This window comes from Mirounga angustirostris, unplaced genomic scaffold (genome assembly GCF_029215605.1).
Source record: "Mirounga angustirostris isolate CCGP_5_RB_7025 unplaced genomic scaffold, mMirAng1.0.hap1 SCAF_4, whole genome shotgun sequence".
NCBI lineage: Eukaryota > Metazoa > Chordata > Mammalia > Carnivora > Phocidae > Mirounga > Mirounga angustirostris.
In genome coordinates this window covers 128,879,140-128,904,471 of record NW_026991712.1, presented here as the reverse complement: position 1 = coordinate 128,904,471, position 25,332 = coordinate 128,879,140, and the positions used below count along the sequence as shown (strand labels likewise).

Genomic DNA, 25,332 nt, shown 5'->3' with positions numbered 1-25,332 from the left:
TATTTACAGGACTCAGATTATAAAAACAGGACCCTGGCCTCAAAGGATTCAGTCTGGAGAATCATTTAAACAAACATTAATATTAAATATTGGTTGTTATTCATTCAACATGTATTTTTTGAACATTAACTGTAAGCGAGGCCCTGTGCTAACCCCAGAGAACACAAAGGGCAAAGAGAAAATGCCCCAGCCCCTCTCCTAGCTCCTGTTCACTCTGTGCTCTCATTCTTTCACACAGCTACACACACCACGTTAAGATCTGCAGCTCCTTTTCCACTTTCTACCTACTTCCTATTTATTTCTTTCAAGCACTTGCATCTACCTTTTCACCAACAGACATCATTATTATCCTCAAAGAACTGTAGTGGTAATAAAAGGAAAATTATCCCAAAATAGGATCTGTCAAAATTATCTAACACATACATTTCCCCCTACATTTTGATATCTGCTAAGCTGGCAGAAAAGAACAAAGGAAGGAGGATTCTCATCCTTAATACAGGATTTAGAAGACCCTGCTGCCTTGCCTAGTACTACCATCTTATCCTACCAAGCATGTAAGGAGACCAGGTATAACCTTGACAGCGCTGTCTTCTACTTTGCTTCTGTCCATCTTATTTCTCACTGAGTCTTCGCCACTATGATCGATCAGGCTTCAATCTGTACAAACTGCCTTTGAAAACCCCCTCAACTACCCATAATGGGATCATCATCTGCTTCATAATACATAACACATTAAGGTGATACGTCAAAAGGAATAATAAAAAGAAATAATACAACACACAAATTGTAATTATAATTCTTAAACCCAATACCTGATTTCTTCGAAAAAGCACATCTTTTATGTCCACTGGTATAATTATTTTCACAATAGGTAGAAAAGCAACCATTTAATCGTATGCAGAAATGGAAATAAAATCACCATCCATGTTATGGATGAGAAAACATCCCAAGAGGGTAAGAGACTCACCAGGGTCACACAGAAGCAGAGCTAGAATCCAAGTCCTCTATCTTAAATGTTGATTGGTGATGTACCCTTATTGTACAATCCTTTTCATCTTCCCCTTTGAAATGTTGGCACAGAAGATCCTTTAACTTCTTAAAATTCAACTAACTTGCAGATAGGATTACATATTTTATGATTAAGGCATCTGCTCAGAGTGTGAAATTTTCCAAATGTCTGTAAGTTAGGGGGATCCAGTAGTGATACACAGGACAAGATTCTATTAGGAAAACTAATAATTTCCTTATCTGTAAAATGGGGCCAGTACTCCCTAGCATAGAATCCTTGTGAAGATTAACTGCAACAGCGCAGGGTGTGAGTGCTTCACAGCATGCCCAGCATGCAACACGCTCTATTATTCAGACGAAATTATTTGTGTGTCAGCAGGCCTGCCACCTTGCTAGTGTTTTTAATAGATTTTTCTATTTATCAAGTATAAACTTTAAATTAGAGGACCTGGTTTAATTTTTGGTTGTACTTTTGACCTATAAAAAGTTGCCAAGCATACTTTGGAAATCTAGGAAATACAGAATTTAAAATTCCTCCTCAAACAGTGATCTTCTCTATGCTCTGTTTCAATCTGCTTGGTTTAAATAAAAACTAAACGGACAGGGAAAATGTTAGAACTATATTTCAATATAGAATGAAGAAATCAAGTCACAAAGGCATAGCAAGGGCACTTATGAGAGAAGAGCATAAGTAAAATTAAGTAAGAATTTCTAGCAAGACATAACAAAATAAGAACTTGGAAAGAGAGTCATCATTATGAAATGTGCTGCTGCTGATCAAGAATGACTCACGTAAGCCTTTTTTTTTTTTTTAGCCTTAAGCCAGAAATGTAAAAAAACCAAAAAATTAAAAGTAGCCTAAGAAAAGCCTCTTCCTGGCTGGGTGACCTTGTCAGGTTACTTCCCTGGTCTGGATCTCGGTGCCCACTTCTGATAAGAGGGGGCGGTGGAGGAGGAGATGAATAGATAATTCTAAACCCCTCCAGGTTCTTGGATGTGAAGACTGGGTGGAACGAGGCCGGCGGCGCTCCCGGCTCGGGAAGAGCTCAGTGCGATTTGCTGATGCTGACCAGACATGTAGCGTGCCAGTGGCTTCAGTGGGAATCGCACAACTTTTCCATTACCAGTCCAAACTTGAGCCTTTAAATAGTTCAATCATGAACGCATTCTCTGGTCACCGTGATAAGCCTCATCTTGGAACTAAGTGAGCATTTAACGATGTGTTTACGCGGTGTTTTGTCATTTTTTTTTCCTTTGAAAATTATTCCAGGTGGGGGTCATCGGGGTGGGTGGGTGGGCGTGTCAAAGAAACTAGGCATTTCTCTCCAAAAGTACGACAGCACCTCTGATGGCAGAGGCGACTTAAGACCGGGCGGGTGGAGCTCCAGAGCCCCGCAGCCGCGGGAACGGCAGAGGAGCAGCCTGTTCCCCCGCGGGGCTGTGCGCGGGGCCCGCGGCCGACGCCGGCTGCGGCAGGAACGCCCAAGCCCAGGCCCGGCGGCGGGAGCGGCGCCCGCGGCGCCCGCGGCGGCCTGCGGGGTGCAGCCGAAACGCAGACCTCACCGGAGACCAGGGCTGGGAGCTCGCGGCCCGCACGGGAAAGTCCCTGCGTGGTTTACGGATGAGGAATTAGCAGCCCCTAGAGGGAAAGGTCTTCGGCCACGAGCTCCTTTTTCACATTCTCCAGGACAGAACGCGGCACAAGAGCGCGACCCCAATCAAACGCGGCCCTTTTGTGGACGAGCGGCGGGGAGATCCGCTGCCTGGACAACTACAGGGGACTTTCTTTAAAACCACTTACCCGGTTCTAGGGCGGGGAAGCAAAACCTGCGAAGGCTCAGACTCCACAGAAAAGGGGACGGGCCTGGGCGTCTTCTACTTGCTGTCTCCGCCTCGCCCGCGCGTCTCTCCCCGCCCCCAGGGGAGGGCACGACTCGCTCCCGAGCGCGGGACGAGGAGGAAGTTTGGGCCTCTCCGGCCACCACCCGCTTCAAAATGGCTTCCCCCAGGGAGAGGCGTGGGCTAACGTCAAAGTATAGGCCCTAAATCCTTCCTCGCATGGATCGGACCGCAGAGTTCAGGAGATGGAAGGCGCAGTGTCTGAGCAAAGCGGACCTCAGCCGAAAGGGCAGTGTGGACGAGGATGTGGTAGAACTTGTGCAGCTCCTGAATGGGCGAGAACCGTACTTCACCACCAGTTCCTGCGCTGGGCGCATCATCCTCCTAGACGGGGTGAGGCCCTTTTGTTCAGCGCCAGCCTGTGGTGCCCACCCAGTGCAACACCCCAATCCAGCCTGTGTTTGTCCTTCTGATGGGTGGTTTCGGCTTCTTTATGAAACTTAAAGGCTGAATTAGACCAGTGCTTCTAAAACTTTAATGTGTCTATAAAAGAGCATCACCAGGCGCTCTTTTATAATACAGATTCTGATTCAGTAATTCTGGGATGGAGCTGATGATACTCTGTATTTCTAACAAGCCCCCACGTGATGGCGAAACTGCTGGCCTGAGAATGCTCTTGGGTTGCAAGGATTAGAGAATATGATTCTAAATACTAGGGGAATTTAAAAACTCCCAGCAGGGCGAGGCGGCTTTTCTCTTCAGTCGCTTTACCAAATCACCTGCATAGAGCGTCTCCAGGGTTAAGGCGTTTACTGCCTCCTAGTGGCCCACTCCGTTATTACAGTTCTGGTAATTTTTACATTACGCTGAATCCAATAAAATGTACAGTATGGGTTAGTCAAGCCCTCAGACTTTGGAGTGATACTGCTTCGATTCTAAGCTAATTATGGGACTTACTGGCTGTATGATTTTAGGAAGGTTATCTAAACTCAGCCCCTCCCTGTTCTATGAACTGAGGATTATAGAGTATCGGCTTCATAGGGATTTTGCGTAGTAGAAATGGGATAATTTGAAACATTTAGCACATGCCTGGCCCATATTAAGTGTGCTATGAAAGTTAGCTGCATGTCAATTTTAACATTAGGATTGAATTCAGAGCATGAAAGACAGCACACTCATAAGCTCATTTTTTAGATCCCTCATTGACTGATAATTTGACTGATAAATTGACTGATAATTTGCTGGTCCCCCAGGTTAGCAGGGCCTGTATATTTTTATATTGCAACCATTGCCTCCTGAGCAGTGGCACTGGGCTTACTCTCTCCTACTGCCCTATTTTACCTGGATTTCTGCAGCGTTTTCCTAACAGGTCCCTTATCTACCATTCTCTCTACCCGAAACCATGTTACATACTGTTAAAGACAACTCTGCATGTCACTCATCTATGCTGAAATCTTTTATTACACATTTTTCCAACATCAGAAAATCCAAACGCTTATTCTAGTATACCTTCGAACCCCTCTGCTGCTGTGATATTTTCTGCTACTTCTCTTCATGTTTATCTCTTTACTAAAACTGAACTATTCTCTTTTTCATCTTATATTTACCTGCCTTTGCCTTTGTTCATATTTATTATTCCTGAAATGTTTCCCCCATCTCTGTATATTTGAGATGCGACTCCCAAAACTCCCCTCTCCCATCTGAACACAAGCATACACACCCACTTGTAAGTAATGACTGCTTCTTCTGAACTTCCTCAGGACTTTTTCAGAACCTCTTTTCATTTTATGTATATTATTTATTTTCATTTAGTCTTATTTCGGGAAGGATTTGCATCAACTTAAAGAAAAGCAATACAAGAAGAAAAAAGTGGGAAAATCTGGATGAAGGGAATATAGATAAGATGAAGCTAGAGATGGCATTAGTTCCTAAGTATGCCCCTAGATTCTGTAAATTTGCTAGAGGTGAGTCACACATTTGGTTCTAACATTTAGAGCAGGCAACATAAGATCAGATAAATGTCACTGAGGTCATTCAGTGAAGACAAACCAGTTATTTAGGACAGGCACAGCTCTTCCTCTTTCCAAAGCTAGACAGCCAAGTCTCCTGTGAACTCATTGTAAAAATAGTTAACTTTGTAGAAGTATAGTGATTTAGACCTAAGTGTGGTTTCCTGCATCTTCTTTCCAGCCTCCTTGAGGGTAGAATCTGTTTATACCCAAAGAATCTAAAAGAACTTTACAAATAAACATTTTTTTTCAGTTAATTAAAAACAAAAACAAAAACCTGATGTTAAGGTATTGGCTTCTTGAAGCTTTGACCTTGCAGTCCTAGCTCTGCCCTTTGGGTCTATATATATAGTCTAATCCCGATGTTACAAATGTATGCCTTTAGAAACTAGAGACATATTATAAGGGTGTGAACAGTCCACCTGTCAGTAAAAAGTAATAGGTCCTGTGTGGGATTGGGACAGTGCTTTTTTACAAAGGGAATTCCAAGTTGTTCTTTTGTTTGCTTTTTTAATATTGTGCAAGCCAAGGGGCACCTGGGAGGCTCAGTAGGTTGAGCATCCGACTCTTGATTTCAGCTTAGGTCATGATCTCAGGGTCATGAAGCCTGCTTAAGATTCTCCCTCTCTCCCTCTCCCTCTGCCCCTTCAACCCCCCCAATCATGCTATCTCTCCTCTCTCTCCCTCAAAAAAAAAAAAAAAAAAAATAGTTTGCAAGCCAAATAAAACAACTAGAGTATAACTCAGGGCTGCTAACATACAACCCCTTACAATAATCCCTCTTCTCCTGACAAAATCGTGACCATATTTCAGAAAATATTTTTATACCTTAATAAACAATTTATTTTCTTTATATTTCAACTAATTTGGTCTCATTTTTGTTTTGGGTTAAGTTTACCCAAAACCTAGTGAATTATTCTCAGTAATACTTAAAATTACCACTTGGAATTATTAATCTAAGAAAGCTTACAATTATGCTATGCATTGTACTTATTACTTGTGTAAATATTATATGATTAAATTAAATTATGTTTATTTTTTAATTTTAGGATATAAATGGTTTTGAGGTTCAAAAGCAAAACCGTTGCTGGCTACTGGTTACACACAAACCTTGTGTAAAGGATGATGTGGTAAGTTTTTATATATAAACTTAGAAATAAATTTTTAATTCAGAATCACATTAAATACATATGAAAAAAACAGAACATTCAAGGTGGATTTATATGCTTAATTATAATGACTAAAGATTAGAAAACCTGAGAATTCATTACAGTGGCTTTTTTGATTTGGGAAATAAAAGTATAAATATGTATATAAGCATTACTTATTGCTCAACAAAACACATCCTCTTCAACATAGAGAGTTCATGGGTATTGGACACATAGTAGATTGAAAATTTGAATTTCATTTCTACCATTTGATAACTCTGTAACCTGAAATAAATTATACAAGGAGAAGGGAGCTCGGAGAAAGGGATTAGTACTATCTATATATTACCAACATACTGACATAAATAAGTTATACATTATTTATCTGAATTGCTTCTTGTAAATCTTCTGATCTGTCCTGGGTTATTTAGTTTCAGAAATTAAAAATGTTTAGAAGAGTTCATATAAGTTTGTGTTAGTCAGGCACTTTACATTACCTGTTCAGGTGCCTAAATGTTGTCTTAGGTATACTCACTCATTCTTCATCTCTTTCTTTGGGTACTGGTTCTTTCTGCATATTGGCCCTTATTCTCTTCTGCTGGAGGCAGTCTCTGTAGTAGGAAAAATAGCTGCCAACAGCCCCAGCAGAAAAGGACTTCTTGCTAATATCCAGGTATTCCCAGAGGAGTCTGAGTCATCCTGCTTGGGTTAGATGTTCTCCCCTTGAGATCAGTTATTTTTGCCGGTAGAATGGAATACTATCCTCGATCAGACCTAGGCACTTGGCATCTCTGAGATTATTATAGCAGGAGTCATGAGCGATAGGGTCATGATTGACAGTCCCATCAGAATCAAATGGTGTGAAAAAGGGAGGATACAGCCCAAGGATACTAGGTGGACAGAAATAACAACCACCTTGTATAAATTCTAGCTCAAACATATATGCATCTCAAACGTCAATCTAATAACAAAGCATTTAAACAGAACTTCCCTTTTTTTAAGATGTTTTATTTATTTATTTTTGTGCGCTTGCGCGCGCGCGTGAGAAAAAGAAAGAGCAAGCAAGTGCACAAGTGTCAGGGAGGGGCAGAGGAAGAAGCCGACTCGCTGCTGAGCAGGGAGCCCCATGTGGGGCTGGATCCCAGGACCCCAGGATCATGAGCCGAAGGCAGGTGCTTAACTGACTGAGCCACCCAGGGTCCCTAAACAAAACTTTCATATCATATTCCTTTTTTTTTTTTTTTCAAAGTAGGCTCTATGCCCAACATGGGGCTTGAACTCATGACCTCAGAATCGAGAGTCACATGCTCTATGGACTGATCCAGCCAGACACCCGCCTACCATATTCCTTAGTGAAAATCTGTTACAGAGTTAAATAGAGTAGTAGTTTACTTTCCCAGGTATGGCTAGAAAGAATGACACAGAGGTTTATGGGAGAATTGGAAATCAGGTCTTTTAAAAGAATAAGCAGATTAATCAGTGTTTGGAGGAAGAGGACCAAGAAAGCAGAGTGAAAAGTTATTGCAGAAAAAGGATGCTGGATGATTCTGCATGTTTCTGGGAAAAACTGAAGTTGTATATGGTAAAGGGTCACCACAGAAAAGGATCATATATTGGGGTCTGATGCTAACACTTCTCATTTATTTAGATTGCAGCTCTGAAGAAAGCAAATGGTGATGCCATTTTGAAATTTGAACCACTTATTCTTCATGTGCAGTGTCGACAGTTGCAGGATGCACAGATTCTGGTAACATTTTATGATTATACTTGAATTTACAGGTATGTGGGTAGATTTAATTCTAAGCTTTAAATCTACCAAAAAATAATATGATTTTAGTTTAATTAATGAGTTTTTAAATTTAATTATAGATTTGGGGCTATATGTGTTTCTGCAATTTGTAAAGCTAACCAGTTTATTCGATTAGCCAGATTATCAGAATTTAACCAATTTATTTTTTTTACAGCATTCACTGGCAATAGATTCTGGTTTCAGGAACTCTGGCATAACCGTGGGAAAGAGAGGAAAGACTATGTTGGTAAGATAACTTTGGGCAAAAAGCAATTCTTTGGGCATGAAGTGATTCAGATTATTGAAAAACCTCATTAGACTCCTGTCTTTAGTCTCTCCCTACTCAAATCTTGCCATTCCCTTGCTCAGAAATCTTCAGTACTTTATTCTTTCCTACAGAGCAAAGTCTAGAGTTCTTAGATTTGCATTTGAGCTCTTATTTTATAGTGTCTTCCTCTACGTACTTTCAACCTGATTCTCTGTGCCCTCCTCATCCTAAATAGTCAAAGCTCAGTGTAATCAGCACCATGATATAGTGGAGAGAATCATAGGCAGGGGGTCTGAAGTCCTCTACACAGAGACTGGCTACACCACAGCTGTGCTATATGAACTTGGTCAAGCTCCTAATCCTTCAGGGTCTCAATTTTCTTGGCCATATCAGGGGTCCAGCAAACTACTGCCTTGGGACCAAGTCCAGTCCACAGGAGGTCAGATCCCACTACTCCCACTTGATAAATTCTTGTCTCAGGTTGCTTTTGTGCTACAATGGCAAAAGTGAGTAGTTACGACAGATACTGTATGGCCACAAAGTCAGAAAGATTTATTATCTATCCTTTTACAGAAAAAGTTTGCCAGCCCTGGACTAGATGATCTTTAAAGCCCTTTCTAAGCCTCCAGCCTCTCTCAGTCCTTTCCTGGCCAAGTCAACTCCTATTGATTTTGCCCTCTTCTGATCTTCTATAGTATTTATTATTTGTAATGGTATGTATTCTTTGCTTTTTAACTATTTCAGGTTTTCTTCCATTCTAGCTTCCTAGACTTTCCTATTTTCTATCTATTTTTAACAAGTTGCCCATTTCCCAAATAGAGATGGCTTACAAAAGAAGACACCTATAAAAAAACATGCCTAAATAGAAAGTCAAAGCCATGGTACTGGTTTGTGTCCCTGTCTCCTTCCCATACACTCCATTTGGTAGCCCAAGCAAGAACAGAACCGTTCATTCACTTTCCATTCCTTTGTCTTTCGTATTCAGTTACAAGTCCTATCACATCTGCCTCTAATTTCTTATGCCCGACTCCACCTTTCTAAGCCCTCTGTCACTGCCCCTACTTAAGCCTTCATGATCCCTCCCCTCAGTCTTTACAATGGTTTCCTAACTCGTCTTCCTACTACCCATCTTCTCCTTCAGCCCCCCAAACCAATACTATCAGAATCCCCCTTTTAAAAAAGCCAGGGTCAGGCACCTGGGTGGCTCAGATGGTTAAGCGCCTGCCTTCGGCTCAGGTCATGGTCCCAGGGTCCTGGGATCGAGCCCCGCATCAGGCTCCCTGCTCAGTGGGGTCCTGCTTCTCTCTCTTCCTCTGCCATTCCCTCCACTTGTGCTCTCTGGCTCTATCTCTATGTCAAATAAATAAAAATCTTAAAAAATAATAATAATAAATAATAAAAAAGTCAGCGTCTCCATATATCTCTCCCGGTATTCAAGGCCCTACCCAAACTATTTTCCATTTACCTTACTTATGCTCATCTCCTTCTACCACACTTATGCTCCAGTGAGATAGAAAACTATTAGCTGTTTCCCAAATGTATCGCGCTCTTTCATGTGTCCATGACTGTAGATAAGTCATTCTCAGGCCACAATGTCCCCTGCCCCCATTTTTACATCTGGTGAAATTGCACTTATCCTTAAAATCCTAACTCAAATGCCACCTTTCCTCTAAAACCGAGGCCTGGACGCGTTCCCGTGTGTGTGTGTGTGTGTGTCTCCTGGCACAGCGCCTGTGTTGTCTTGTCATTCTTTGTTCACTTATCTATTTCCTGTTTTAAAGTGTGAGCTTTCAAAGGCAGGGATCCTATTATGTTTATTCTGTGTCTTCATACCTTTCATGGGGCTGTAGATGCTCAGTAAAAGTTCACTGAAAGAATTTTTATTTCCTATGCTAGTTTTTGTTGCTGTTCTTAACCTATTTCCACTGTTTGGACTTACTTGGAACCCATTGACGGTTTCATCAAGAAGTTTACTAAGATTGGCAACCCTAAAGCATGGAGAAAGCAGCCACTTTGTGAGATAGAGCAGGCGTGGTTTATAACCGCACTCTGCTCAAGCAGCATAAGAGGCTCTTCCGAATCCAGTCCATTTGATTTTCCCTTGAAGCTTCTGTTGAGATTTCATTTATTTCTTTTCTTTAAATAGCATATTAAAGCTTTCTAAGCTTTAGTGAGACTGAAACTGTTAAAGTGATTGGATTTTTGGATATTATCTGCTTTCCTGAAAGACAATATATAGAATGACTTTCTTAAGAAATAACTTTTTTTTTTTTTTAAAGATTTTATCTATTTATTTGACAGAGAGAGACACAGCAAGAGAGGGAACACAAGCAAGGGGAGTGGGAGAGGGAGAAGCAGGCTTCCCGCGGAGCAGGGAGCCCGATGCGGGGCTCGATCCCAGAACTCTGGGATCATGACCTGAGCTGAAGGCAGTCGCTTAACCAACTGAGCCACCCAGGCGCCCGTCTTAAGAAATAACTTTATGGGGTGCCTGGGTGGCTCAGTTGGTTAAGCGACTGCCTTCGGCTCAGATCATGATCCTGGAGTCCCGGGATCGAGTCCCGCATCGGGCTCCTTGCTCAGCGAGGAGTCTGCTTCTCCCTCTGACCCTCCCCACCTCATGCTTTCTCTCTCTCTCAAATAAATAAATAAAATCTTTAAAAAAAAAAAAAAAAAGAAAGAACTTTATGTGATGGGAAAATCTATTTAATCTCCTTCGATTCAGTTGTGTTTAGCTAAAGTATATTGAAGCATAAACTTAAATCCTATAATAGAACCAAACTGTGTTTAAACACAGCCCTGACTGGGACTGTTCTTTGGTTATTTTCAGTGTGTCTAGTACATAAGTCATTATATCTAACATTGTTTGTTCCTTGTAGGCTATCCGAAGCACACATGGCTTAGAAGTTCCATTAAGCCATAAGGGAAAACTGATGGTAACCGAGGAATATATTGAATTTCTGTTAAAGATAGCAAATCAAAAAATGGAGGAAAACAAGAAGAGAATTGAAAGGTATGTTAATTGGATATTTCTATGTTATTCTTATATATCTAGGTCATATTTAAAAATGCTGATACACACCATCTTCAGTTTATACTCCCAACTGCTTTTCTATTTGTAGTCTTATCTCAGATAATAAAAAAATGATCAAAGTAACAGGTGAGAGTAGCCCAGACAGTAAAAGGTACTAAATGCAGTGTAAAGGGAAGATACATGGAGGATAGTGGGACATGATTACCAGCAACAGGGATAAAGGGAGAGAAACATAGTCCCTCAGGTAAGAGAGCCCAACAGCAATGGGGACCATAACTGATCAAGTTGAAGGCAGCCAGGGAAGAGGTACACACTGCCCCCTGAATGTGATCTACTGGTGATTATCCAGAATCTGCTTTTGAGGAAAGCAACCTGGTTAATTTTAGTCTAATAAATATTTTACATATGTGGCTGATTCTTACGGATTAGATCTAGAATTGCCATAATTGTCCCCGGAAGGATCATGGATCCCAGGATCATGACTACCCCAGGATCATGACTATCAATTTATATCTTTATACCTTCTCTTCTCCTTAAATTTTACCTCCTGGTAGATAAAACTCTTACATTACTTTCTTTTCAACTTTTTCATAAAAACAGAGTTTTTGGCATAAAGAAGTGACGATGATGCTGTCTTTCTTACATGAAAGGAATGCCAGCGATCTGCCATCAGCAAGGTGCATGCTTCTGAGTTTATCAAGGAGTGATGGCCAACTTGTTGTCATTTATAATGTCCTTTCCCCTTCTCCCCACCTCCTTGGCTACCTCACGATGAGTCACTCACTGCCTAAATAATTCTTAAATCATTCTTCTCTCCCCATCTGTACTGTCACTTTCTTTATTCAAGACCACTGCAATAGCCTTGTTAGCTGGTCTCATAGTAGAATGTTTCTAGTGTGTCTCTCTGCCAAGCCATTCTCAATATCACCATCAGAATCCTGTCTGTAAAGTGCAAAGAAGTCCTAGTGTTTTACTTGCCTGCTTAAAATTCTTTAATACCTACAATTTTTTTTTAAAAGTAGCTAAGGCTACAAGTGCTAATGGTAGCAGTGTACGATGGTGGAAAGAGGTAGAATTTGGTTCCAGAGGCAGAACTGAATTTGAATCCAGGTTCCACCACACTTACTCAACATTCTTGACTTCATTTTTCTTTTATCTAACTTGGGAGAAATACCTGTCTTACAGAACAGTTTTCGTATAAATAGCATCTGTATAATGACTGGCCCTATCCCTGTCATGTCATGGATTCTCAGGATAGGGTAGCTCTTTTCCTTCTTCATTGACACCTAATAGAAAATAAACCTATGATCACATCATTACAAACCATCCAGGCTTTCTTAACCAGGACTCCTCATTTGAACGATAGAATTCACGAAATTATTCAAGTGACTTTCTCTCTTGCAAAACTGGTATATATCTTCCATTCTAGATACATTGGAGAGAAGTTAACCCATTATAGACAATGGATGGCTTAGGGCATTGGAGCTTAATTTTCTAGAACACTGGTTGAAAAAAGCTGAGGGGTTGCCTGGCTACCAGGTGCTTTGAGCAAACATTCTAAATGAAGTGGTAATTTCAAGTAAGTACTGAGGAGCACCCAGCCACTTCACCAGACTACAGAGTTTGAACTACATGTAGGTACTTGTTGGTACCGTTCCGTAAGTTTACTATGTTTCTTAGATTGTATTCCAGTGAGGCTCTTTGCTAAAATGTAGGAAGTAACAAATCAGTTTCTCTGTTTCCTTACTTGAATTTCAACAAGATTATAAATATAGCCCAAGAGCAACTAAGTATACACCTGGTGAAGTTAATTGAGCCACGTTCACCAACTATAAAATCAAATTATACTTTAAATCCATTGACTCAAAAATATGTTTGGAGATTATAGTGTGCATGCTGCCATCAAGAGAGCCATGCTCATCATATAAAATCAGTGAAAAATTAAAGAAGGGTAAAAAGTGTCTTAAGATACTGATTAGAAGATTACATGTGAATTCAGAAAGGGGGAACAAATTAGAGAGCTCCTTTGGGAACAGCTGTACATTCAACCAAATGCAGAGAGAAAGTTACCCTTCTGATGTGGAGAAGTGAAAAAAATAATAAATACTGAAGGTGATAAGTTCTGCAATCAGACTTTGAGTACTAAAATTGGTTTGTTACAGGACCAAAGGTTCACAATTCAAATAACTATAGTAGAATTTTTAAAAGTCAAGCCCTAATCAGTAACATTTCAGCAATAAGAAATAGCCTAGAAATGTAAAAATTAAAGTTAAGAGGTAGAACATTTTTAATACAAAAAAAGGTTTGTGTGAAACAATTCCCAAGCCCACTTCTTAGTGGAAAGAAGATAATTTTATATATAATGATTTCCAGCTAAAAAATATGAGGTTTGGAGATCTCTTTACCAATTATAAGAGGAAGGCTATCTTTGGACTGTTAATAAGAGATCAGGACTGACTTGGGTCAGAAGAAACCACCATTTGACTCTGAGTACAACAAAATTGGCCATGGTCTTCTCTTCACCAACTGTGTAGTAAGAAAATGCTAAGTAAAGAGTAAAAGGGCTGAATACATTGGCATATAATACCGTTGATAAAGCAAATTGGAGAGAAAAGTAAATGAATCTATTTCCAATGGTTGGTTATTTTTTTAAAACTTTTCTTTTTTATGGTAAAATATATATACCATAAAACTTACCAATTTTAACCGTACATTTCAATGGCATTATTATTCACATTGTTATGCAGCCACCACTGTCCATCTTCAGAACCTTTTCATCATCCTAAACTGAAACTCTGTAGCCGTTAAACAATAAATCCCCATTCCCCAGACTCCCAGCGCCTGGTAACTACTATTCCATTTTCTATTACTATGAATTCAATTATTCTAGGTCCCTCATATAAGTGGAATCATGTAATATTTGTCCTTTTGTATCTGGCTTATTTCACTCAGTATATGGTCTTCAGAGTGTGTCCATGTTGTAGCATGTATCACAATTTCATTCCTTTTTAAGGCTAAATAATATTCCACTGTATTTACATGCCACATTTTATTTATCCATCCATTCACTTATCAGTGGACGTTTGGAATTTTTCCATCTTTAAGCTTTTGTGAATAATGTTGCTATGAACAAGTGTGTACAGACGTTTGAGTCCTACTTTCAGTTCTGTTGGGTGTATACCCAGAAGTAGAATTGCTACATCGTATGGTAGTTCCATGTTTCATTCTTTGAAGGACTGCTGTGCTGTTTTCCACAGGAACTGCACTATTTTATATTCCCACCAGCAATGCACAAGCATTCCTTTTCTCAGCATCCTTGCCAATACTTGCTGTCTCTTGTGGGTTTTTTTGATAGTTGCCATCCTGACAGGTGTGAGAGATCTCTGTGGTTTTGATTTGCATTTCCCTGACGGTTAATGACATGGAGCATTTTTTCATATACCTGTTGGCAGGTATATGAAATTCTGTTATTACTTTGCTGCTTTCCTTCCTGCTTGTGGTGCTCCTCCTTAGCTTCCTTCTGGATTTCCCTCACTAGTCTATCTGTTGGTTAAATATTATTGTTCTCTAAAATGCCGCTCCTGGCCCATTGCTTCAGCTACTTCCCCATATATAATGATAGGTCTTCCAAATCTCTCCCAAGTCCTGAGCCTAGATATCCAATAACCGTTTGAATGTATCTAACTAGAATACTCCATCAGCCTTTCCTGATTAACTTTCTTGTCCTAGTCTCAACCCCATAGCCATTTCCTTGGTTCAGATTCTTCTTACTATTTACCAGTATTGGTACAGTTTATTCCTCAATGCAAAACAGAAATATGAACCACACTGAAACATTAATTGCATGTATGTCCTTTTCTTCCACTACAATGTGGTCACACTGGAAATAGGACTGAGTTCTCCCTGCCACCAACCATACACATACACGCTTTAAATATTTCTTATCCCAAAACCTAAGATAGTGTCCAGCTCATAGTAGAAAACCAGTACGTGTTTATTGAATTAATAATAAACAATAAAGGAACTTAAAAGTTAACCCATTAAATTGAGTTCCCCAAAGGCAATGACAGTTTCTTATTTATCATTTTCTGAGTGTCTGGTGTGAGAATAGTAGTTAATAAATGTTTTCTAAATTTGCTAACTGATTTTTCCATCAGTAGTGCTACTTACAAGGCTTCAAAGCCTTAGATGATTATTCTGGAAGATGTGTAAGATGGCTTAGAGATAAGAGTGAGCGGTGTAGGCTCTTGCTGTATAGTCAAGGTGAGAAGTAACAGGAGCTTGAATAGCAAGATGAATGGGAGTGATAGTGCAGAATGTAAACAGAACTTGGTGACAGACTGGAAATGGGGGTAGAAAGAAGGAGGAGGCAAGGATAACAGATGTCTTAGACTCCTCGTCATTGCTAGTCTTATTTTTAAAACAGAACTAAAACAGGTGAATAATAATACTTAAGATCAAAGGAGCAAATAATATAAAGTGAAAACACATAACTTTATTTTTGTATAGTTCCCCCTTGGATATTCGGTTCCCTCATTTTTTTCCTCTCCTGTACCTAGCCAACTTCCGTCCATCCTTGCAATTCAGCCCCGGCATTGGGTGTTTTTCCAAAGAGCATTTCATGATCTCACTTGAAGCAGGGTACCAACCCCCTCCATGCTCCCCATTCCTCTTGTCTTCTTCGTGGCATGCTGAATATGTCTTTACAGTTCTGCTGCTCCCATTAAACCCTGAGCTCCTTGAGAGCACAACCGGGTCCTTTACCTCTCTTTCCAGAGCCTGGCACGGGCTCCATCACATACCTGTTTTTTAATAAAAATGCTAGAGTTTAATCAAGTTAATCTAAATACGTATCCATGAAAATAGCCTTCTTTGTTATTTGTGAATAATGGAACCCTAAAAGGGTATGAAATTGTGGCTAGATTTCATTAATTTTATGTTCCTATTTCAGAAGTCAGAGAAATATCAAGTGGTCCTCTAACTGACCTGAAAAACAAGAATTCGTTTTCCTAGAGCAGGTCTGAAAAGTTCTGTCACGAAGAGACTAAGTACAAGTTGCCCCATGGCATGATAATCTTGACTGCAGAAGTAGAGAGACTGAAGACAGTTTGATTTTCTTTGGGGGTGGGGAAGACAATTGCCTGTGCATACCTTTCAGAAGATAAAATATCTTCTGAGTTCTTTTTGTTGCCTGTGAGAACGGAGAAAATTGCACTTTGAGAATTGGGCTTCAGAGTGCTATATAAAGGGGCATTTTATGAGGGGAGAGCATATAATTGCAAAACAAATTTCTGACTTATTGAGAAAGATAGTTTCCCAAAGAACTTTTTAAAAATTCCCTTTGAAAAACAAAAGGAAAAAGTATTTGAAGTATTTGTTCTTGGCTTTCAGACAACAGGGCCTTTGTTCCATTTTACCAGCTGTTTTTGGTACCCCAAGGATGTAGCTGTGAATTCTTAGGTCCTTTAATGGAAGATTAAAGTAAGGCACCTGTTCCTCTTTAATTACTTTTTTTATGTGATTGACAAGATATTTTACACAAGCTATTAATTCTCTATGATCATAAAAGAGCAATTTAGTCTTATCTTTAATTTTCTAGGAATAAAGTATAATCCAGAAAAAAGACTTGGTGACCTGAGTCTGAAGTTCAGGGTTGGGTGGAGAATGGTAGAAAATGGAGTTGCACATCACTATAGCCTCTTATGATCAGATAGGGGTGATTCACACCACTTGGTGGCATGAAGTTTTGGACTTACAAGTTTTAGATAAAATGAGTCATTCTATTGGGTCATTTTGTTAAGCTATTCTAAATAGGCAGTGTGAAAGATGAGAAGAAAACCAGTCATTAAAGTCATCGGGGATGATGGTAGGACCTGGAGAAAGATCATGCCAAGTGTAGAAGTTTCCCTAAATGTAAGAGACTGAACGAAATATTGATAGATGGCATGAGGGGCAGATGAAGGAGTTTGGTCTGGTGAATGTTGGTAAGCCAGCTCAGTTCTGACCGCATCCCAACTCTGTGTTAGGTGGGGTATATAGAAAGAGTAAGCATCTCCGCTTGAGAGAAATGCAGAGCAGATGGTTGTCTTTGTGGGGGAACCAGGTTTCAATTAAGTAAAGATATAGGGGTGCATTAAATTAAAAGGTTGTTACCACGGAATAGGGTCTAAAAAAATTACACATCAGTATTTTCCAAAGCCCTTTGCTGTACCTCCTACTATACTGCTTTTCCTTGTCCTGTACCTCCTCTTTGAGATTGATTTATTCACTGAAGAAATATCTGTTGAGCACCTATTATTTGCCAAGCCTGGTGCTGGATATCAAGGTATACCTAAGTGGTGAGTACATAAGTTCTTAAAATACGGACAGGATATGTAGTAAGTATGTTAGGTATGTATTAGAATTGTGTGGAATATTTGGAAACTGGTGATTATCTTGGGTTTTTTAGGGCAGTTTTAGAGCCTTTACAAGTAGAACTTAGCCTATTCACTGAATTAAAGAAAGAAGAAAATTGGTCCAAATAGCAATCTATTCCGTAGGTGCCAAAAATTCCCTGTCACACTTTGCCATTATCATAGAATATAAAAGCATGATGAGATCCCCACAATGGCAAGGGAGTTCTCAGCTTCCAGATTCCTCTACTTGGGGACCTAGGATAGCACATCCATATTCACCTTTTTGTTCAGTGGTTATTTATTCACTTATTTATTCACTTATTTTTACTGAGGGTGCCAGCATTGTCTTACATGCTAAGAATGTAACAGAAAACCAGACAGATGGGATCCTTGGTCTCATAGAATTTATATTCTGTAAAAATGGTCATATTGAGAACTTACTTTGTGCTAGGCACTGCGCTAGGTCCTTACATATATCACCTGTAACCTGACAACCCAGCTCAGTACAGGATAATGTCCAGTTTGATAAATGAGGAAATCGAGACTCGGTAAGGTTGGAATTAGCCTACCTTTAGCTTTCCCAGTGGAAGGCATCTGAAGCGCATGCGATACCCCATGCCGCCTCGCTGCCCTCCCACATGTGCTGAAGGCTGCTCTGTCAGGCAGAGGATTGTATTAGGTGTTAACATGGGAGTAGAAAAGACATGAAGACCAATTTTCGGGGAGCTAACAGTTTGTTGTACCATAAAGTTAACACTAAAATTAAAGTAGAAAAATGAGGAAAGGAAAAGAGTAGTTTACACTTAAGAAATCAAGATAGCTAATGAACACATGAAAAACAATTTCACTGGCAAACAAAAAAATGATAATTAAAATAATAAGATACCATTGTCACCTATCAAAGTAAAGTATGTTTTTGATGGTAATATTCAATGTATGGGTGAAGTGATCTTTCAAGTACTGCTATTAGAAGCATATTTTTTGAACATCTATTCTGGAAAACAGGTAGTATTTATCAAGAGCTTTACAATGTTTATACCCTTTAGCCAGGTAATTACATTTCTAGCGGTCTGTCCTAAAAATGTAGCTAGAAACTCAGATCACATTATTTTTAAAAATGTTCATCACACTGTTGTTTGTATTAGAGAAAGTTTGAAAATAAATTAAGGCCAACCTAGATGACGTAATATTACACTACCATTAAAAAGTGTTATTTTGTAGTTTATTTGATGATATAGAAAATGTTTTCAATAAATATTAAATTTGATAAAACAATGTAAAACTATATATAATAATTTTGTAAAAGATAGTAGGCATATGGGTACATGTATAAATTATATTAATTCAGAATACATTAATTAACTGGAAAGAATAAAAATATTGAGAGGTTATTTCTAGGTAGTTCTGTAGAGGTAGTCTATATTTGTAACCTCATATATTTGCCAAATTCTCTAAAGTGAGATTTTATTACATTTATGATTTTTTATAAAGAAAAATAACTTCTCTTCTGTTTTTACCTTTTTTGTTTGACTCCTACATCTGCAATAGTAGTTGAGGTAGAATACAGGTTGTCAAGAGATGTTTCCAACTCAATTTTCAAGAGTGTTCTTGAAGAACTGAAAACACACTTCCTAATTAAATGGTCTTATAAAAGCAAGAAGCATTATTTCTCTGCTTCATTTTATATTTTAAGGTTAATATGGAACATTATCAAATTGATAAGTTCTAAATGTATTTCAGCCATTCTGTTTGAGAACACAGATATAACAGTAGTACTTATTTCTTTACAGGCTTTATAACTGCCTACAGCATGCTTTGGAAAAAGAAAACATTACTAACTCACGTCCCAAAGAGAAAATCAAAGACAAAAATAAATCATCATATACTCGTAAGAAGAAAAGAAATCCAGAAGAAGCACACAGCAAATGTTTTACTGAAGAAAATGTTAAAGAATGTGAAAATGATGATGACCTAGGAATCAGTGTTACTATCTTCCCTGAAGATTACTAAGATTCGGTCTTGGTAGAATAATGTTTCTAATAGATAATACAAAGCTGCTCTTTACAAGAGTATTTTAGTTTCTTGAGTATATGAGCCATTCAGAAAAGCAAGATTTATTCTTTCTCTATATTTAGAGAAATCCTTAGCTTTTTAAAATAGCTCTGTATAATATTTGCTCATTAAATACCATCTGTTTTAGTCACATAGAGATTCATTGCAAAAATAAAATTGACTTTTTAATGCCTCTCTTTTTTAAGTTTCAATTTCTACTTCTGCAAAACAGAATTATAATACTCTTTCAAGAGAACCTTAACACTGGGAATGTTTGAGTAAAAATCATCACAACATTTTACTTCTTTTTTCACTTTGAAACCTCCAGCCTTTAAAGGGGGATGAGCTTGCTTCTTGTTGCCGTGAAGTCCAATAACAAGTCCTTCCCTTTCTTTTGACTTTGTGGAGAAAACAACTGATATGCTTTCTGTTCAGGACAAAATACCTGAACCCTTTCTTCCCGTTATTTCTCACAAACCAGAGCCTGCCACTGGCATGGTCTCTGCCACATGGGTGGGCCTGGTTTTTCACTAAACCTGGTCAGAAAAGATCATTTAAGACCTTGGAATCCTTATAGAATCCTCATATACTATTTTGGAAAGTTTCAAGGAATCACAAGACTTGGGTCCGAGTTCTGGCTGCTACCCAGAAACCGGGGGGGGGGGGGGGGGTCCTTGAGCAAATCATCGAGTTTCCAAGGCCTTCCAGTTCCTCTTCTACATAATATTTCTGACACCTGCTGTATTTACACGACAGGAGTACTGACAGCTTCACATCAAATAAAAATAAAGTTATTAATAGACTTTTGCATATGTGTTACTATTTATCTCTCATTTATTTTCATTATAAAATGATGCTTTCATACTGTATCTTCAGAAAGTATCAAATCATTAAAGTTATATTTAAAAAGAAATTATTAGTTAGTCCTAGAACTAATAAATGCTAGGATAAAATTATCAGAATGTCAAGAAAAAATTATATGAGATAATAAACATTGAGTTCTGATTTTGGCATTTCCTAATATTTTTATAATTTGTCTAAGCTTTTATGTAAATTATGGTTAGATTTGCATCCCACATGCTTGCCTTCTGTCATATCATTTTGCACTCGCCTTTTTAAAATAGATGGACTTTGGGCGCCTGGGTGGCTCAGTTGGTTGGGCGACTGCCTTCGGCTCAGGTCATGATCCTGGAGTCCCGGGATCGAGTCCCGCATCGGGCTCCCTGCTCAGCGGGGAGTCTGCTTCTCCCTCTCCCGCTCCCCCCTCTTGTGCTCTTTCTCTCTCTCACTCACTCTCTCTCTCAAATAAATAAATAAAATCTTTAAAAAAAATAAAAATAAAATAGATGGACTTCAAAAACATCTATTATCCTCTAAATAAATTCATCAGGGATGATGTCCAAGGAGTTTTAAAGTTCTTAAGATTTTTCTTCACTCCCTTTTTCTATCATATCTCTGAACTGCTCTCTATTAGGCCTTTATAATAAGATTCTAATATTTACTTTTCTAATTTCTTTTAGCATCCCACATTTAGGAAGTCTTCCAACACGGTCTTCTCCATTGTTTCAGAAAGAAGCTCCTTTGAGTCCTCGATCCCCTTGCCACCCGCAGCATTTGGTGCTGTTAATCACCTTGCGCCCATGGGCATCCTGGATGCTTTCTTCTAAATTGCCCGTTTATGGTGAATCCTCACATCTTTTGCTCTCAAACCTTTTAACAGTTTTCAACATTCATTGCACCTTGGAATCATCTTTAGAACTTTGGAAAAATACAGAAAGGATCTGAGACTTTCCAGGGAGGGACAGTAAGCATGTGTATTTTTTTTTTTTTAAAGCTACCCAATTGTTCTCTAATTGTAAACCAAAGGGCAGTAACGTGTAGGCATTCCCATATTTCTGTCTTTGGTTTTCTTGCATTTCTCTCTTCATCCCAGCCATCTCACCCATTTCAGAAGCTCTGACCTCTGAGACAGTAACTCCCACTCCTGCCCCAACCTGCCTGTCTGCTAAGCTCCAGCTAACTGCGGGGCTTCTCCAGTACAGCTGTTCCTTTCTAAGATCTCTTGTAACATGGTTTCCTGCTTCCTTCGCTAGAGAGAGCAGACTTTTACTGGGACGTTTTTTTGGTCTGAGCCCACTGGCATTTCTGCAGCCTGGCTTTTCCAGTTCCCCATCCAGGATATGTGAGGTCAGAAGAAACCCCAGAGAACCTACCACTGTGTTGTTCTTTAGGCCCTGAGATGCCTAGCCGGTCCACCTTCCCCTCTTCACTTTCAGTCTTCTTATGTTTACTTTATATATAATGTCCAGAGTTTTTACTGGTACTTAGTGGAAGGAATGGGAAAAAGCATATCTACTCCATCTTCCAGAATCCGAAGTCTAATGTATTTTTTAAATTATTGGTAGCATCACCTTGTGGGATATTGTTGACACCTTTGGAACCTATCCCAAAAGCCACAGTTCCCTTTATTTAGTGCTGTGCCTCATCTCCCAGCTCCTATGCTTTGTTGGTCCTGCTTTAGGCTTCTGGAGCCTCTCCACTCTAAAAGAAAGAACAAGCCTGGAAGTCTGTTTCCTGTCCACCTCCCACCCTGCTGTCACATGCACACCCACTGTCTCGCAGCCAATAAGGACAAGTGCAGAGCTTCAAAAGGCAACTCTGCTGCACAGACATGGGATAAACTTGGACATGCAATTGCCGTTTAAGCTCCCAACAGTATCAGACTGAAGCTGGGACTTCACGTGACTCCTCTCATGTTTTTCCCATTTCCTTACCCATTTCTCCTGGGAGCGCCTGCTTAATAAATCCCTTGCACTAGAATGGTGTCTTCTGCAAGAACCTAACCTAAGACAGGTATTGAGATTACTTTAGATCTATTTTTTTAAAGTGATGACATACATTTAATATAAAGAGCTGATGTTTTACTATGTTAGAAATTATATGATTGGTAGTGATTAAAACTTATGATATAAACATGAGGCAAAAACTTATGATGTTAAGTACATAGTGTTAAAACTTATTTGGGTGAGTATCTGACCAACAATTTTTGAAGATCACTTCTTTTTAAAAAAAATTATTTTATTTATTTGACAGAGAGGGAGTGAGCAGGAGAAAAGCAGAGGTGGAGGGAGAGGGAAAAAATCTTAAGCAGACTCTGCGCTCAGCGCAGAGCCTGATGCAGGGCAGGGCTGGATCTCACCACCCTGATACTGTGACCTGAGCCAAAACCAAGAGTCGGACGCTTAACCAACTGAGCCATCCAGGCACCCCAAGGATCACTTCTAGAATACATACTGTTTTAAGAACCTAGAGACAGGAACAATTGATTCTCGGTGAGGGAGTACTAGAAATCCAATTCAAGAGGATGCCAAAAGTTCACTTGACTGAAAAAAAATCCAAGAAATACTCTTGCAGACAGAAAGAATGTGTAATGTAATTGAGGCACCAAAGAGCATGGTATATTCAGTGATGGTGAATATTCCAGAAAAGCTGAAATGCAATATATGGTATGAAACGAGTCAAGTTGGTTGAAGCCCAATTGTGAAGGGCCTCGCAGTCCACCATGGACACAGACCAGTGTTGCCTAGACATGATTATGCATCAGAAATTCCCAAGCTAGCAGTGTTTTGGAGGGCTGCTTTTTAGAACACTTGCTCCCAGACTTTACTTGAGACCTTTCCAGCCAGAATCTTCAGTCTGGAGTCTAGGACTCTACTTTTTTAAACTCATCCAAGTGATCATGATAAAATCGGTGCAATGCTTTTAGAATCCACTGGTAACAGTCTTAATCCTGAAGGCACTGGAGAAAAATTAAACATTTTTTTAGTGAAAAAAAGTAACATGATCAGATGTTGCAATATACCTATGTCACAGATTTTGTATATATACATTATGGGAAGGTAAGGAGGAGGTTCTAATATATTAATTAAGTCACTGTCTTTGTCCTTAGATCTAAAGCCAGGAGGAATGACAATAAGTACAGCTGTGCCCTTTGAACTCTGTTCAACTCCAGGAGGGGACCTTCCCCACAGATGGCAGTATGAATGGCACCCCTTAAAAAGTGTGCAGTAGGGCGTCTGGGTGGCTCAGTTGGTTAAGCGACTGCCTTCGGCTCAGGTCATGATCCTGGAGTCCTGGGATCGAGTCCCGCATCGGGCTCCCTGCTCAGCAGGGAGTCTGCTTCTCCCTCTGACCCTCCTCCCTCTCATGCTCTCTGTCTCTCATTCTCTCTGTCTCAAATAAAAAAATAAATAAAATCTTAAAAAAAAAAAAAGTGTGCAGTGCACATTATCTACTAACATATACAGCAGTCCTGCCAAAAGGGAATTTGGGCAGGAAAGAAGTCTTATGGTCTCAGAATGCCTGGAATATTTTTTCTAATTTAATGAATAAAATGTGGAAGTACCTGCCAGCAGGTAGATGAAAAGAGAAGAGAATCAATTAAAAAACAAGCCCTAAAATAAGAACTGTAGGAAAAGGTGGGTGGGGCAGAGGAGGGGGAGAAACGGGGAGAGGTATCCTGTGGTGGAATGATTCTGCATCCTTTGTTTAAAAATATCTCTAAAGAACTCATAATCCATTGGTTTTCATAATCCTTCACTCATTTAAACTGAGCCCATTGGGACATATGTATCCCCAAATTTTATAAACTTGAGTATATGCATAGAATCAGAAAGAGAGGGGATGCCTCCTAAGCCCTTTATCGAAGGTAACAGAACTATCCTGGACCTCTTAGATTAGTAGAGGAGAGAGTCCAGGTGCTGGCCATAAGCCCGAAAGGACATTGAATCCCACTCACTCCTTAGCGTGGTATATTATTTTATATTCAATTCACATGCCCGATCAAGAATATCAGTAACTACAGGGGCGCCTGGGTGGCTCAGTCGTTCAGCGTCTGCCTTCAGCTCGGGTCATGATCCCAGGGTCCTGGGATCGAGCCCCCCATCGGGCTCCCTGCTCAGTGGGAAGCCTGCTTCTCCCTCTCCCACTCCCCCTGCTTGTGTTCCTTCTCTCGCTGTGTCTCTCTCTGTCAAATAAATAAATAAAACTTGAAAAAAAAAAAGAATATCAGTAACTACAGCAGGGCAATTCGTAATAATTTAATATGCAACCTATTTGAGAATTACCTTGTGGTTTGTCTTTGTTGTTGTTGACCCAACCAAAAAGAAGGGAATTCTTTCTCTTCCCCCAGGATGGAGGCACGCATTTATTCCTAACACCTGGATTCATTTCTCCCTATAGTCTACAAGTTAAAATAACTTTTTGTTCTAAGAGAGAGAGAGAAAAAAAGATTGTTAAGTTTACTGAGAAATAGGAAGGGAAATTTAAAAACGTGCTTTTGTTTTTAATATTTGAGGCCAGAGGTCATAAACTAGTGGTTGCGAGTATGGCCAAACAGATGTGTTTTGGCCTACACAGAATATATTTTTTCCTCATTGAGCCAATATTTTAAAACATGATGAGGTTTTTGAAGTACATCTCTAGTTTTTCTTTAAAAATTGGAAAATCTGACTCTACTGGGCCAGTGACCACTCTTGAGTGGAGGTAAGGGCTGGCTGCCCCAAGGCGTTCCGCTCACCGCAGTTGCAGCGCCCCCTGCTGGCTCCCTGACTCACCACTCGCTGCAATCTTTGCCACTTCAGTCTTGTACCTGTGGGCACCAGCATTGGTCACCCTTGGGTAGAACTTCAGGGAGAATTAACCTACATAATGATGTTAGTTATGACATTACACAATAAACAAGAGATCAGAGCAGGCCTGGCTACATAATTTGCAGAGGACAGTGCAAAA

General features: G+C 39.6%; 2 protein-coding genes across 9 annotated transcripts in view; one reads left to right on the top strand and one right to left on the bottom strand.

Annotated features, from left to right (window-relative positions):
- CRYZ (crystallin zeta) overlaps positions 1-2,940 on the bottom strand; it is a 38,249-nt gene extending 35,309 nt beyond the window's left edge. For 5 of the 8 annotated variants that reach the window (XM_054512804.2, XM_054512801.2, XM_045897402.3 and 2 more), the window contains exon 1: positions 2,810-2,940. The gene's annotated coding sequence lies outside the window, so the exon portion shown is untranslated. Of the gene's footprint in view, positions 1-967; positions 2,660-2,809 lie in introns of those variants that run through there. The other 3 variants (XM_064588974.1, XM_054512802.2, XM_064588975.1) reach the window with 2 other exon arrangements.
- Positions 2,941-3,066: 126 nt separating this feature from the next.
- On the top strand, positions 3,067-19,735 carry TYW3 (tRNA-yW synthesizing protein 3 homolog). The gene is made up of 6 exons (XM_045897406.3): positions 3,067-3,240; positions 5,906-5,986; positions 7,653-7,751; positions 7,969-8,040; positions 10,941-11,074; positions 19,281-19,735. The coding sequence occupies exons 1-6, from the start codon at positions 3,067-3,069 to the stop codon at positions 19,498-19,500; spliced, it is 780 nt and encodes a 259-aa protein (XP_045753362.1). The 3' UTR covers positions 19,501-19,735.
- Positions 19,736-25,332: the final 5,597 nt, after the last annotated feature.

What these genes read in the sequence shown, in the direction of transcription:
- TYW3 (XM_045897406.3), top strand. Translation starts at nt 3,067, where the DNA reads ATGGATCGGACCGCAGAGTTCAGGAGATGGAAGGCGCAGTGTCTGAGC. An exon ending in GCATCATCCTCCTAGACGGG is followed by an intron (nt 3,241 to 5,905) that starts GTGAGGCCCTTT and finishes TTTTAATTTTAG; the next exon opens with GATATAAATGGTTTTGAGGT. An exon ending in AACAAGAAGAGAATTGAAAG is followed by an intron (nt 11,075 to 19,280) that starts GTATGTTAATTG and finishes ATTTCTTTACAG; the next exon opens with GCTTTATAACTGCCTACAGC.